General features: G+C 51.4%; 1 protein-coding gene across 2 annotated transcripts in view; it reads right to left on the bottom strand.

Annotated features, from left to right (window-relative positions):
- The window catches only part of abs (ATP-dependent RNA helicase abstrakt), a 70228-nt gene that overhangs the window by 27712 nt on the left and 28480 nt on the right, over positions 1-14036 (bottom strand). Inside the window, exons 7-8 of one of the 2 annotated variants that reach the window (XM_077643146.1) lie at positions 1261-1422; positions 133-224 (exon numbers count right to left, since the gene is read on the bottom strand). In XM_077643146.1, coding sequence (XP_077499272.1) covers positions 133-224; positions 1261-1422 — 254 coding nt within the window. The remainder of the gene's footprint in view (positions 1-132; positions 225-1260; positions 1423-14036) is intronic. The other variant, XM_077643151.1, reaches the window with a different exon arrangement.

Consider the following 14036-nt stretch of genomic DNA (forward strand, 5'->3'; position numbering starts at 1 on the left):
AAAATGAAGGTCCCTGCCGATAGTGTGTGCTTTGCAATTAAGAAGAAATATTAAACTGTACACATTACCTGATTTGACACAATTATGAGACCATTTTTTGCACACTTGGAAGACAAGTTGAAAGTTGCTTACACAGCTGGTAGGCCCTGCATCTGTATAGGTGTGGGCATCGTGATGCCCTTCCGACGTAGGCTGCTTAGTATCGGCCGAGGAAACTTCATTTCCTGCGGAAGAAACAAAGACATTCAGACTGCAACAGTAGGAGCAATCCTCATTTATGTTCCACTATTTATTTAGTCTTGGATCACCCAGAAAGAAACACATTTCAGATCCTATGAAACGGTTTGTACTGGAGTGAGCGCGATGATTTAGGCGCACAGGCTATTACTTAAACAATGCTTTCTTACAAGAATTCTTCCCTTGTGTGCTCTATAAAATAATAATTACTCTCTCATTATGCTGTGGCTTTCCTTCCCACGTGGGCCAGTGCTCCGCCCAGGGAACACTCACTCACCTAAGCCAGGACACGCGTCCTACCAGCTTCCGCTCTTTCTACGCCCACTAAGCAAAGACTCGCCAGATTCAGCAGTACAGTGATATGCTCCCAATCACATCCCTCCGTTCCACATCAACCATGAAAGGCGCCAGCTGAAATGGCTTCACAGGTGGGCCAGCTTTAAAGCCGGCATACAGCTGGCTATAAAGTGGACCGCAGTTTCACAGTTTGTTTCACATGCTTCAGCAGTCTTCGCTGTTCTTTCATTTTTTTTTTTTTCATTGCATTGCACCCCTGCACTACAAGTGATTTTCACTAGCACAGAATGTCGCATCCCAACCCCATGCAGAATACTGTGCCACCTGGCACAAGAGCGCATTAGAACCGCTCCACAAAGTATCACTTCCTAAGCAGATTTTGCCTCAGCTTTCAATGATAAGTGCAGCTGTGCCAAAAAATCCCCATGGCATCAGCTGCTTCCACATCGTTGGGATTCAGGTAGCGTAACTGGGCCGGAGAAAAGACGAGGACGATCGGAGAAAGAAAACTTGGAAAACTTTATACAAGGACTATTTACATTATGTACAAGTAAGGGCAACTGAGAGTGCTTCTCAGTAAAGAGAGCTTCTTAGGAGTCGGGAGCCTCTGATACCTCTCAAGAAGGGGGCTCTCTCCTGGCATCAAACCAGCAGCTCCTTAAATACTCTTTGTATTCCCCAGGTCCCTAGCTGGGGAATACAGTTCGAAGAATGATGTCTAATCACACGATGGCACTGATGGTACCACCCACGGCAGGGCGGTCCTGATGTTTCTTCGCAGCTCGGTCGAGGGAAAGGCAACAGGACCCGGTCACGTTGTCGTCCCTGCGGCCTCCAGGCAGCCGCACACGTGCATCCGGACCACGGCCATGTTGACCCGGAGGGCACCTGCATGACACAGGAATGCAGGCTGTCTCCCAGCAGGTGTCGAAAGATCTTGTACTGGTGACCGGAACGCGGAAGCTCTGTCGAAGGTGCGGCACTCGGGCAATTGTTCAAATCCAGCGTGACTGAAGGGGACCACACTTATACCGCACTTCGTCATGGCGAGGACCGGAACGAATACGCTTATGGTCGTTGCTGGCATTCCTGTTGAACACGTGGGGACGCTATTGTCGTTGTTGCCTCTGGCAGTCCTGCAGTCACGTCTCCCCCAGAGGGCTCACCCACCATCGCGGTGGTCTTGAGGGAATCCTCCCCATGCCCAACTTCGCCGAATTCCACAGCAGGAAGGAAGCGTGAGCACAACAACATATGCCAAGAAACACCAGTGCATATGGCCCACGGCACAATCTGTGCAGTTATCGAAGGATGAAACACAAATGGAGTCTGCATTTGGTCCTCAGAAAATTCTACACTTGACAAATTATAGTGAAGTGAATCGACAAGGGGCTTGCGAAGAACGAATAACTTTATTAAAGGTTAGCACCTTTTATAGCCTTTTGGCTCGTGATGTCACTTGCAAACGCTGCCGATAACATGAGGCGTGGCCGATTAATCTGGCGTAGATAAGCAAGTGTCAGTGGCGCATGCTGATTCACAACGATCCTTCCCCCTTAAGAAGTGAAGTGGTTGCGGTTTCCGCTCGACCTATGCAATGCCGCTTCTGCATGTTTCTTTTTCTCTGTCCCCACTAATATATGTCTCGTCTGTACTGTCCTCGGCTTGCACGTCAGATGGTGCTTGAAGGTCGGCGCCTGCTTCAGGCTGGCTGTCCCTGCTGTTGTGACCTTGGAATTACAGATTTAACGATGCATTTTGGCTGCCTTCAGCCATAGATGTTTCCGTGGGGGCCTCATGCTTAATCTGGGCCTCTCCCACAGTGGACCTCCTGTTCCTCAGCTGGACGAGATGGCAGCGACGTTGCTCCCCATCTGCAGTCTACAGTTGCCATGCATGAGCCCTCGGTGGACTCTGCCATGCCTGGTTTCCGTTTGTCACCTGCTCCGTAGTTTTTGAACCAGATGTCCTTGCAGAGCAGTTTGCCGCCGCTGCACGCACCTGCCGAAGGGAAAGGCCAGGACACAACATTGTGCAATAAACAGCGTGGCCGATACCCAAGAAGCATGAAAGCCGGGGTTTTCCGGTTAGGGAGCGGAGTATGCCGATATTGAGAATGAATGTGGTCCAGACGAGCTTGCAGACTACCGCGTGTCTTCTTGTTTAACACATGCTTGACAGTCCATACCGCCCTTTCTGCCAGACTGTTAGAATGTGGTTTGTTGGGAGCTGTCTGCAAATGACAGATGCCATTGCGCTTCATATGTGCCTGGAAACCCTCGCTAGTAAACTGCGGTCCATTGTCCGTCACAACGGTCCTCGGCAAGCCGAACCGACTGAACTTTGCCTACAGTGCTTCAATCGTTTTTGCCGAACTGGCAGCCTTCACTACAGTAACTTCAATCCATTTTGTATGAGAATCAACCACAATCATAAACATGTGATCTTCCACAGGACCCGCAAAATCAACATGGATTCTAGACCATCACTCACTCCTCTGTGTCCAGCCAACGCAAGGGCTGTCGGGCAGGGGGCATGTTACCCTATTCTATGCATATTGGACACGTGGTGACCACCTTGTCAATGTCCCTGTCTAGTCCTGGGTACTAGGATACGGAAATTTTTAAGTTCTTTATAGCCATTATTCCTTGATGCGCATTGCTTGCCACGCAGTCATTGGAACTACTGCTCGACGGACCCAGTACACCGTACCCTGGCTGTACATCAGTTCGTTCTTCCTGTGCACGTATGCGCTTAACAGCTCCTGAGCAACTTGCAAGTACCATGGCCAGCCATTCTGAATGTAATCACGGACTTGCACAAGGTCTCTATCAGCTGCATTCGATTCAGTGCTGGTTCACGGCACCAATCCTGAAAAAGTGCCGCTGGTGCCAGTGCGGTGCAGAACCAGTTTCATGGTGCAGGTGCAGACACACCTAGGTGCAATAATTTTTAATCAAGCGCGTGCAGGAAGGTGTTTTGTCGTCTGCTCGCCGTGGAGGTGTTGAGTTCTTGCGTGTCTTTTTTGTGTGCGATCGCTTTCGTACCTAACAAGACTTAGGTCGGCTATGAAGTTGGCCACCGTTGACGACGACATCACATAGTTCCTTGTTATGGAGTAGTTCTACTCTTCTTATAGTGAATACCAGGAAACCGACTCCGTGCTGTCTTTTGCCGCAACTCACTTGCTTGGACCGACGGCAGTCGAATTCCGAAGTGCTATAAAAGCGTGGTTGCAAGCTGTTTCAATTACGAATTCACGAGGCTCTTCTGACACACAGAGAGGTGGTCGAAGAGCATCCGGTGCGCTTGAAGGCCTCTGCATATTTTCTGACGCCCAGGGGCGGGCGCCCAGAAATCACCGCCGAGAATCCGCCTCACTCATTTAGCTCTTTATAAGCAGTGATAAAAAAATTGGCGGTGGTTTAGCTCTGGTTAAACCTGGAGTGACGCGATAGCTATAGCTGCCCGAGAGGAACTTGGTCACATGACCAACCACGTGACGAACTACATGATCAGCCCCAGCGCTGCGCCGCCGGCAGCTGCTCTGTATCACGTGACCAACGAGGTGACAACGTGGCGGCGCCGCCGCCATCGCCACGCTGAAGGCTCCGAATGCTACCGTAATGTAGCTATCGCTACAAAAAAACAGTCCTTTACACAGCCGAGCACTAGGCCAGGGGAAGATTGTACCCATTGTATCACCGGTGGGTAACCGGCGCCACTGGGGATCGAACACCGCACTTCCCACACGCTAGGTGGATGCTCAACCACTAGGCCACCGCTGCGGTACTATCATTGTCTGTGTGTAGTTAGTGAATGTAAGGTACATAGCTGATTTCATTATCTGGGTCAATCACTCACTTGTTCCTCAAACTCTAAGGGCACTTAATGTGCCCGACTATTTTAGCCCGTCTTAAAATAGTGCCAAACGCTGTAAATTTGCTTACCTCAAGGCGAATGTTGCAGTCAACATTTTAATGCGAAAGCATTACTATAGTCCCATTACAAGAATAGCCAGCAGCGTGTGTTAGGGTGCGTACTCGCAGATGGTACAAAAAGTCCCAGCGATGGCAAGAAAAATAGGGTGTCTTGTTTCATCAAGGGGCCGTAGAACACGCACAGCAAGCCAAGCACCGCCATTTCAGATAATCATATACATATCATTCGTCTATATATTGCTACGGACGCTGGGAGGGCGACGAAGTGGTGGTAAAGAAGACGACGCTGAGGTGCGCGCTTGTGTGCTGAGAGTCTACTCCAAGCCATCGGTTCCTTGCGTAGCAGGTTACCTCTGCTCTTTCTACTGCTGCTTCTAGCCGCCACGTATCATTTGGTGGAGGTTGCTAAATTCGATCCCCGACCTCAAGCTGGCTCTCCGTCGTGGCCGCCGTCTCGCCAACATGTCTACCGAGTCCGAGCCATCTCCCTCTCCGTTAACACCGCCAGCAGTCGTCGTCGCCCACCACCGCGAACCGGGCACGTTCTGCGGCACAGACGACATTGATGTGGACGACTGGCTGGCCCTTTACGAACGCGTCAGCACGCACAACAGGTGGGATCCAACACTGATGCTCGCTAATGTGATATTTTACCTGACCGGCACCGCGAGAGTGTGGTTCGAAACCCACGAAGATGACTTGACCTCATGGGACATATGTAAGCAGAAGCTCCGCGACCTCTTCGGAAAACCCATCGGCCGCCAACTCGCCGCCAAGAAGGCACTCGCGTCTCGCGCCCAAACTTCCTCCGAGCCATACATAGCCTACATACAAGACGTCCTCGCCTTGTGCCGTAAAGTTGATAAAGACATGTCCGAAGCAGATCGAGTTGGCCACATACTGAAAGGCATTGCCGACGATGCCTTTAATCTGCTTCTATGCAAAGACTGTTCCACGGTCGCTTCTGTTCTTGAGGTGTGCCGCCGTTTCGAGCAAGCCAAACACCGGCGCATTTCTCACCGTTTTGACCGGCTGCCTAACACTGCTGCTAGCTCCTCCTGTGAAGATCTGCCAACATTGCGGCAGCCTTCCGACCCGGCTAACTTAACCCGTATCGTGCGCCGCGAACTGGAGGCGATGACGCCCGCTGTTTCTTCCTTGCCACTGCCGGACAACACCTTGGCCCTCATCCAAGCCGTCGTTCGCCAGGAGGTTGCGAACTTGGCCGTCCCTTCTCCTCGCGTCGTGGACAACGCTCATGCCAGCCCGGACCCTCCAATGATCGCAGCTGCCACTTACAGTCGCAGCTTCTCGCCTCGGTACCGATATCGCAATCCTGCCGAATGGCGTACCTCTGATGACAGGCCGATCTGTTTTACCTGCTCTCGCGTCGGACACATCTCCCGTCACTGCCGCAGCCGTTGGTACCTGCACCTCGCCCCTATTCCTTCGTCGACCGCCGCAACGACTACGGCCCGCACCGCTTCACACCACGACCCAATCCGCTCCCTGACGAGCCCGCTCCGCACGCTCGCGGGTCCAGCCGCTCACCTTCCTCATTAGGCCGCCGCTCCCGTTCTCCTCCCACACGCCGCAGCCCTTCTCCTTCGACCTCCCGCCATTTCTCGGAAAACTAGCCGATGCAGCCCCCGGAGGTGACGCTGCATCATTGACCCGGCCTGAAAATCCTCTCTTGACCCCCGCTGCCCAACGTAATCTCTTGAATGTTCTCGTGGATGGTGTCCCTCCCGGTCCTTGCCCTCATTGATACTGGCGCCCAAGTGTCTGTCCTGAGCTCTTCTTTGCGCCGCCGTCTGAAGAAAGTTTTAACGCCTGCCGCCATGTCCACGGTTCGCGTCGCCGATGGCAGCCCCGCTGCCGTGATTGGAATGTGCAATGCGAGAGTCAGCATTGCCGGGCGTCATATACCCATTCTGTTCACCGTCCTGACCCGGTGCCCTCAGGACATAATCCTTGGCCTTGACTTTTTAACCGCCCATTCAGCTCTTATTGACTGTTCCTCAGGCCTTCTTCGATTGGATCTGCCCCTGTGCAATGACGACTCCACCAGCTCACCTCGCCTTCAATCCACCGAGTTTGCTCGTCTCCCGCCACAAACTGCTGTCTACATCCCTCTGTCGCCTTCTCCTCCCGTCCCTGATGGAGACTACGTCGCCTGCCCTATCACCGCTGTGATTCTGAATCGTAATGTCCTCTTTCCCCACACCATTGTCCACATCACCAGCAACTGCACCTGCCTCCCTGTCCTCAACTTCAGCCTGTCCCCTCAGGTACTTCCGACCGGCATTTCCCTTGCTGATCTGTCCCAGTTGACCGATTGCACAGTTTCTGTCCTGGCTCCTGACCCAACGACTGCCGTCTCCAACGTCCCTACATCGCAACCCTCCCGTGAGGACTCTATTTCCCGGATGATCGCGGCCGATCTGCCCTCTGCTGATTCTACAGCTCTTCACAGCCTTTTGTCCTCCTACAGTGATATTTTTGACTTTGGGGACCGTCCCTTGGGTCAAACCTCTGTTGTCGCCCACCACATTGACACCGGCGAAGCCCGCCCTATTCACGGACGGCCCTATAGAGTCTCCCTCGCAGAGCGCCGTGTTATTCAGGCAGAGGTGGACAAGATGCTGGCCCGCAACATCATCGAGCCTTCGAGTAGTCCTTGGGCGTCCCCTGTCGTGCTTGTTAAAAAGAAAGATCAAACCTGGCGATTCTGCGTCGATTACCACCATCTGAATGCCGTCACAAAGAAAGACGTCTACCCTTTGCCCCGAATTGACGACGCTCTCGACTGCTTGCACGGCGCCAGTTACTTTTCCTTCATCGATCTTCGCTCAGGGTACTGGCAGATCGCTGTCGATGAACGGGATCGGGAGAAAACCGCCTTTGTCACCCCGGACAGCCTGTACCAATTTAAAGTCATGTCTTTCGGCCTGTGCAATGCCCCTGCGACCTTCGAGCGCATGATGGACTCCCTCCTGCGCGGTTTTAAGTGGACGACATGCCTCTGCTACTTAGATGACGTGATTGTTTTTTCGTCCACATTCCAAAGCCACCTGCATCGCCTTTCAGCCATCCTTGCAGTCTTCCGCCGCGCTGGTCTTCAGCTGAACTCGAAGAAATGTACCTTCGGCCGCCGTCAGCTCAAGGTCCTTGGCCACTTGGTCGATTCTGCTGGAATCCAACCTGAACCCGACAAAGTCCGCGCCATGCGTTCATTTCCTACTCCGCGCTCCTCCGGTGATGTGCGCAGCTTTCTCGGCCTATGTTCCTATTTCCGCCGGTTCATCCAGAACTTTGCGGAAATAGCCCGACCTCTTACCACGCTCCTCAAGAAGGACATCCCGTTCTCTTGGGGACCCCCCCAAGCTGACGCCTTCAGAGCCCTTATCAGTGCCCTAACTGCTCCACCTGTGTTGGCGCACTTTGATCCTTCAGCCCCTACGGAACTTCGGACCGATGCGAGAGGCCATGGCATTGGTGCCCTACTTGCTCAGCGGCAACGCAACAAGCTTCGCGTTATTGCGTACGCCAGCCGTCTCCTTTCTGTGTCAGAGCGCAACTATTCTATCACCGAACGGGAATGCCTCGCTCTGGTTTGGGCTATTGCAAAATTCCGCCCTTACTTGTTTGGGCACCCTTTCTCTGTTATCACGGATCACCATGCCTTATGCTGGCTTTCTTCGCTCAAAGACCCTACTGGCCGGCTGGGGCGCTGGGCTCTTCGCCTTCAAGAGTACACATTTTATCGTCCACAAGTCCGGCCGCTTGCACCAGGACGCGGATTGCTTGTCCCGTTACCCTGTCGATCCGCCTTCCTCCAACGAATGCAAGGCTGACGCCTGCGTCTTATCCATCTCGGCCTTCTGCAACATTGCACAAGAACAGCGCTTGGATTCGTCGCTACGTTCCCTATCGACCGCCTCACTGCCAACCGCTGTGATGCATCCCTCGCCCCCTTTGTGGTCCATGAGAACGTCCTCTACCGGCGCAATATGCGGCCTGATGGCGCTGGCCTCTTGCTCGTGGTCCCTCAACACCTGCGCAGCAGCGTCCTTGAACAGCTTCATGACGTTCCCACGGCCGGTCATCTTGGAGTCTCCCGCACCTACGACAGCGTGCGCCGCCGCTTCTTTTGGCCCGGTCTATACCGTTCTGTCCGCCGTTATGTGGCCGCTTGCGAGCTGTGCCAACGGCGGAAGACGCCCTCGGTTCTCCCTCCCGGGCACCTTCAGCCGATTCCCATCCCCGTAGACCCGTTTTCCCGTGTCGGCCTTGACCTGCTCGGCCCTTTTCCGGTGTCTGCTATGGGAAACAAATGGATCGCGGTCGCGACGGACTACTCCACGCGCTATGCTATTACTCGAGCGATCCCAACCAGCTGCGCAACTGATGTCGCTGACTTTCTCCTGCACGACGTCATACTCCACCACGGTGCTCCCCGTCACCTGCTCAACGATCGCGGTCGCTGCTTTCTTTCCAAAGTGGTTGCCGAACTCCTCCGCTCCTGCTCCGTCCGTCATCAATTCGCCACGGCCTACCATCCGCAGACGAACGGCCTCACTGAACGTCTGAACCGTACCCTCACCTACATGATTTCCATGTACGTCTCCGACCATCACCGCGACTGGGATATTAGCCTCCCATTTGTTACATTCGCCTACAATTCTACGCGTCACGATACAGCCGGTTTCTCCCCTTTTTACCTTCTCTTTGGCCGCAATCCTTTGCTGCCCTTCGACAGTGTACTGCCCGCCACCGCCTCCACGAGTCCTTACGCTCGGGACGCCATCGCTCGCGCCGACGCTGCCCGTCTTGTCGCCCGCCAGCGGCTGTCGGCCTCCCAAGTCAATCAGAAACGACGTCATGACTGTCGCTGTCGTGAAGTCACCTACTCTCCTGGCTCCCTTGCGTTACTCTGGATCCCTTCCCGCCGTGTGGGCCTTTGTGAAAAACTGCTCCCCCGATATACAGGCCCTTATCGGGTCGTACGTCCGGTGACCGCGGTGACGTACGAGATCACCCCGCTACATCCGCCATCTCCGGCCGCTGCACCCCGCACCGACATCGTCCATGTGTCCCGCCTTAAACCTTACAACTCGCCGTCTAGCTGGCCTGTGTAGTGCGCACCGGGACGGTGCTTTTGCCGCGAGGGGGGGTCATGCTACGGACGCTGGGAGGACGACGAAGTGGTTGGTAACGAAGACGACGCTGAGGTGCGCGCTTGTGTGCTGAGAGTCTACTCCAAGCCATCGGTTCCTTGCGTAGCAGGTTACCTTTGCTCTTTCTACTGCTGCTTCTAGCCGCCACGTATCAATATACTCCACACTGGCCGACCTCAATGTGGCACCAGATGTCCCAACTACATTCGTACCAAAATTGTGAGGACAGACACCATTTGTCGTACAGCGTTCGAGGTGGTGTCATATGATTTCTCATCTCACACAGCTTACATGTGCTAATCAAGTCGGAGGATAGCTTGCGACAGGGATTCAAACCAACAAAGCACTGCAAAAAGTAAAAGAAATTCACTTGAATATTCATGTCCAATATTATATTTTTCATTAACTTTTTCGGAATTGGCTTCTTGGAGTGTTGAAGTTTTTCAGCGATATTTAGAAGAGACGGTATTTGATACTGTGTGTGTTGCCTCCCGTAATCTTTCCTAACTGTAGGAACCCAGCACCTTTACTTGAGAAGTGTTTGCACTTCAATTGTACGCCTTCCCAGACTCTCTACCTCTTCCTTTAAAGGCGGCCAAGGTGTCCACCGTGATGTGAAATAGTCACTATGCCATTCCCTTTCTTCAAAAACCAATTTTCATATCAAAATTTTGCTGCAACCGTCCGTCACACAGCTTTCTGGTTGTGTCATATGCACATGTGCGTGTGGGTGTCAGTGCACCCTGGGACAGTATTGCTTTCGCATTCCCACATGTAAGCAGTCATAAGTTTATCTGCCAATTTTTTTCAATTGCGTGACACACCTGCCGAGGATGGAAGGCCCCGCTGAGCTGACTGCTTCCTCTAGAACACCATGCGCATGATTACTTGCATACAGCCATCATCCACTTTTCCAGCTCTTTTTCTTAAAATACAAGTCAAGGCTTTCAATGCATTGAAATTCACAGAAAAGCAGGCATTGACTCACTCGCGATGCCATTCTTGCAACACTGTCACTGCGCGTCTGCTATGCGGCCAGGCTGACGCGGGGAGTGCCGAGAGGCGGCGCTGGTGATTAATTGCTGCTGGCGCCATCATACCAGCGCACGGAGCCCATACAACCGTGGTGGAAATTTCGGACGTGTTGCACCTGATGCCGCATTCTCTCCTACCTCATTCGAGAAGCATACGGTCCTGTGACCGCACTGCGCACGCCGCATTCGTACTGCTTCCAGAGGAAGCTATGGCCTGAGTTGTCCGTTACTTAAAGATGTCAGCGAAGGCACCGTGCATGCGCCAGAAGTAGAACGCGGCATGCTTGCAGACAGTAGCACCAGTGCCCCTTTCAGTTATGTTCACAGCGGATTGTGTACGAATTATCTCCATGACAACGGACCACCGAAACACATGAGTGCAGGGTGGCCAAGTGGTTATGGCACTTGGCTGCTGGCCCGAAAGACGCGGGTTCGATCCTGGCCGCGGCGGTCGAATTTGGATGGAGGCGAAATTCTAGAGGCCCGTGTCCTGTGCGATGTCAGTGCACGTTAAAGAACCCCAGGTGGTCGAAATTTCCGGAGCCCTTCACTACGGCGTCTCTCATAGCCTGAGTCGCTTTGGGACGTTAAACCACCATAAACCAAACCAAACATGAGTGCAGGGGGTGTTTGCATACGGTATCTGCTTCACATGTGGACTGGTCCAAAATCGGGACCACTAGAGGGGGTGGGCGGATATGACATTGTCCAGCTGCCGCGCGCGGACGCACACCCGTGTTTTACTTGGGTTTTCGTACACCCTTTTTTTGCTGTTGTAGTATGTTAAAACTGGTTGTGCTGCTGGTCAACAGTGGTAACCGCAGCGCCGGACCAATGTATGGAGAACAGAGATCATATGTTTCATGGTTTAATTGATACATATATTCTTCCTGTTACTTTCAGTCTAAAAGTGATATTTCTTAAAATACACCATAGTTGGATACAACTTAAGTCTGCAGTGAAGCTCCGCCCACATTTAGGATCGGCGCACGAAATTCCATCACGACAAAAACGTAGTCCATTGTTAAAACTTCTCTTGTCACCTAAACAAGAAGCTAATCAGGAGAAAAAGTTATAAGCTCTAGAATTTTGATACCTGGCTTGTTTAATAAAGTCAAACATTACAAAGCTGATTTCGTGTACTTTATGACTAGCTAGCGGAGTAATACAGTACGCCATGGACCGTGGCCCAGTGTTAACAACTGCTGTTTTTTTAAGTTGTATCCTACTATATATGTCTACGTTACAGCATTCCATACAATACAGATAATGTGTGCCGACGACACACCAGTGGTGTTAAGTTTATCTCAAATGAAAAAAATTGAAAATTGGTTTTGAGGAAAGGAAATGGCACAGTAACTGTCACATACCTCGGTGGACACCCGAACTGCGCAGTAACTGTCACATACCTTGGTAGACACCCGAACCACCGTAAGGGAAGGAATAAAGGAGGGAGTGAAAAAAGAAAGGAAGAAAGAGGTGCCAAGTGGAGGTCTTTTAAAAGCCCAACCTTAATGTATGCTTGTTCTCATTATTTAGATGCCTAATTATAAGCAGGTGGAATCTTTCATACCGCTTACTGTCCAAATCAAGGCGCAGCCAGCTAGTGTGACTTTTACGCACGGCACAGCTGCAAGGGGCAGCTTTGTCGCTCGTTTTGCTGGCGCTTCTATGGGCACTTCTATGCATTACTATGTTCTCCTGCCTTCTTGGTTGGAAGGACATCCCTTTATATTCCTGTCCACATTCCAGACTATACTTCGACTCAAGGCCACGTAAGTAACCGATTAACTTATGGCGCTAGCAGCAGCTGCCTTCTCAGCGCATAGTTGCATTCGAGTGTAACTTTGAAGTTTTGGAGAAGTCCTGTTACACCCTTGTCACATGGGCAGTTTCGCAAATGGCCATTGGAATGTCAAGGGCCATTCAGAACAACCTCGCACTCACCATACGCTGAAAAAACAATGCATAAAAACTCGAAATAAGCACAAATATCTTTATGATTTAATGGAAAATCTTTAGACCAGATTGGCCAGTTTGTAAACTAATTTTTATTCGGTAGCCAAAAAGATAGCTCCACAGAACGTTTGGCAGTCAGATGCAAACAAACAGATGCTGTTCCTGTTGTGTGGTGTCGCGGCACTTCACCTCTTAGCGCATTTTGCAACAACAGATACCAAGAAGTGCCCCCAAGTGCTGCAACGATAGCAGCTACGAACCCGAGAAAGCCTGCCACTGATCTGTGGCAGTTTCGATGGCGAAAAGTGAATGCTTCTGAAATATAAGTGCGCATCGCTGCCCATCGCCACCCTACCATCGCTGTGTCTAGATTGTGCCGAACTATGAAGTATTTGAATAGCTTTTTCCGAAAAATGTTTCAGCTAAAATAGCATTTCAACCTTCAGCTCGTTTTCTTCAGCTTCACTTCGTGCTACCCCTAGCATCATCTGTCGGATCGCATGCTCACTAAATTCACTCGATGATAATTGAAATTAGCTGTGTGGCAACGGTTCATCTGGATGGCCTCGAAAATTCCGATGGCAATTGACTCAATGGGCATTGAGATTGCCTGTGTGTCAGGGGTACTATATAATGATTGAGAGCATTCAAAAGAGCACTGTGTCACATGCATTTGTAGGGGTACGAGAGTACTAAATAAAAGCCTACACAGCTGCCAATTGCATGTTCATGCTGTGCTTTGCTCCCTACTGCCACATGTCTCGTGTCACGACACAAACTGAGGAGTGTGTTGATCGATTTCTGAATTGTATACGCGCCGTAATAACCACAGGAAACTTTGTAGTCGCTATTTTTTAAGTTTGTGCTGAGAAAAATTAATGTCAAACATTATAAGCAGGTCACTGATCTTGGAAACCGGCACCCGTCTATTTGAATGCTTAAGGCTAAACTTCAAAAACGAAGCAGCTAAAAGTGAAACACAAAAACACAACCAGCATCACATATGTTTGGTTACTTTGGCCACAGCACATATACACTGTGGCAAACTTGGGCAGTATCAATTAGCAACGAGCACAAGCCCTCGGTGCCCTCCGTTTTCATCAAGCTGCTCCGCAACTGTTTGGTTTTGCATTACCGCGCGCTGCTAGAAATTTGAAGACTTGTAGAAACTGTGGGAGAGGGCTCTCGTTCGATCATTTGAAGATCGGCTGTCTTAACCAAGGTAGTCTTTCACGTGTGGCACCTCAGCTGCCAGTTTCACGAGCATTCTCAAATTGCGCGACTTGCTGCTGACAGGTCTTTTTTGCTGAATCGTCGCATCCTCATTAAAACGCACCAGTTTAGAAGATGCACTTTTAGATCCACTTTGTACTCAGCGCATGAAATGC

The sequence above is a fragment of the Amblyomma americanum genome, chromosome 1 (genome assembly GCF_052857255.1).
Source record: "Amblyomma americanum isolate KBUSLIRL-KWMA chromosome 1, ASM5285725v1, whole genome shotgun sequence".
Lineage (NCBI taxonomy): Eukaryota > Metazoa > Arthropoda > Arachnida > Ixodida > Ixodidae > Amblyomma > Amblyomma americanum.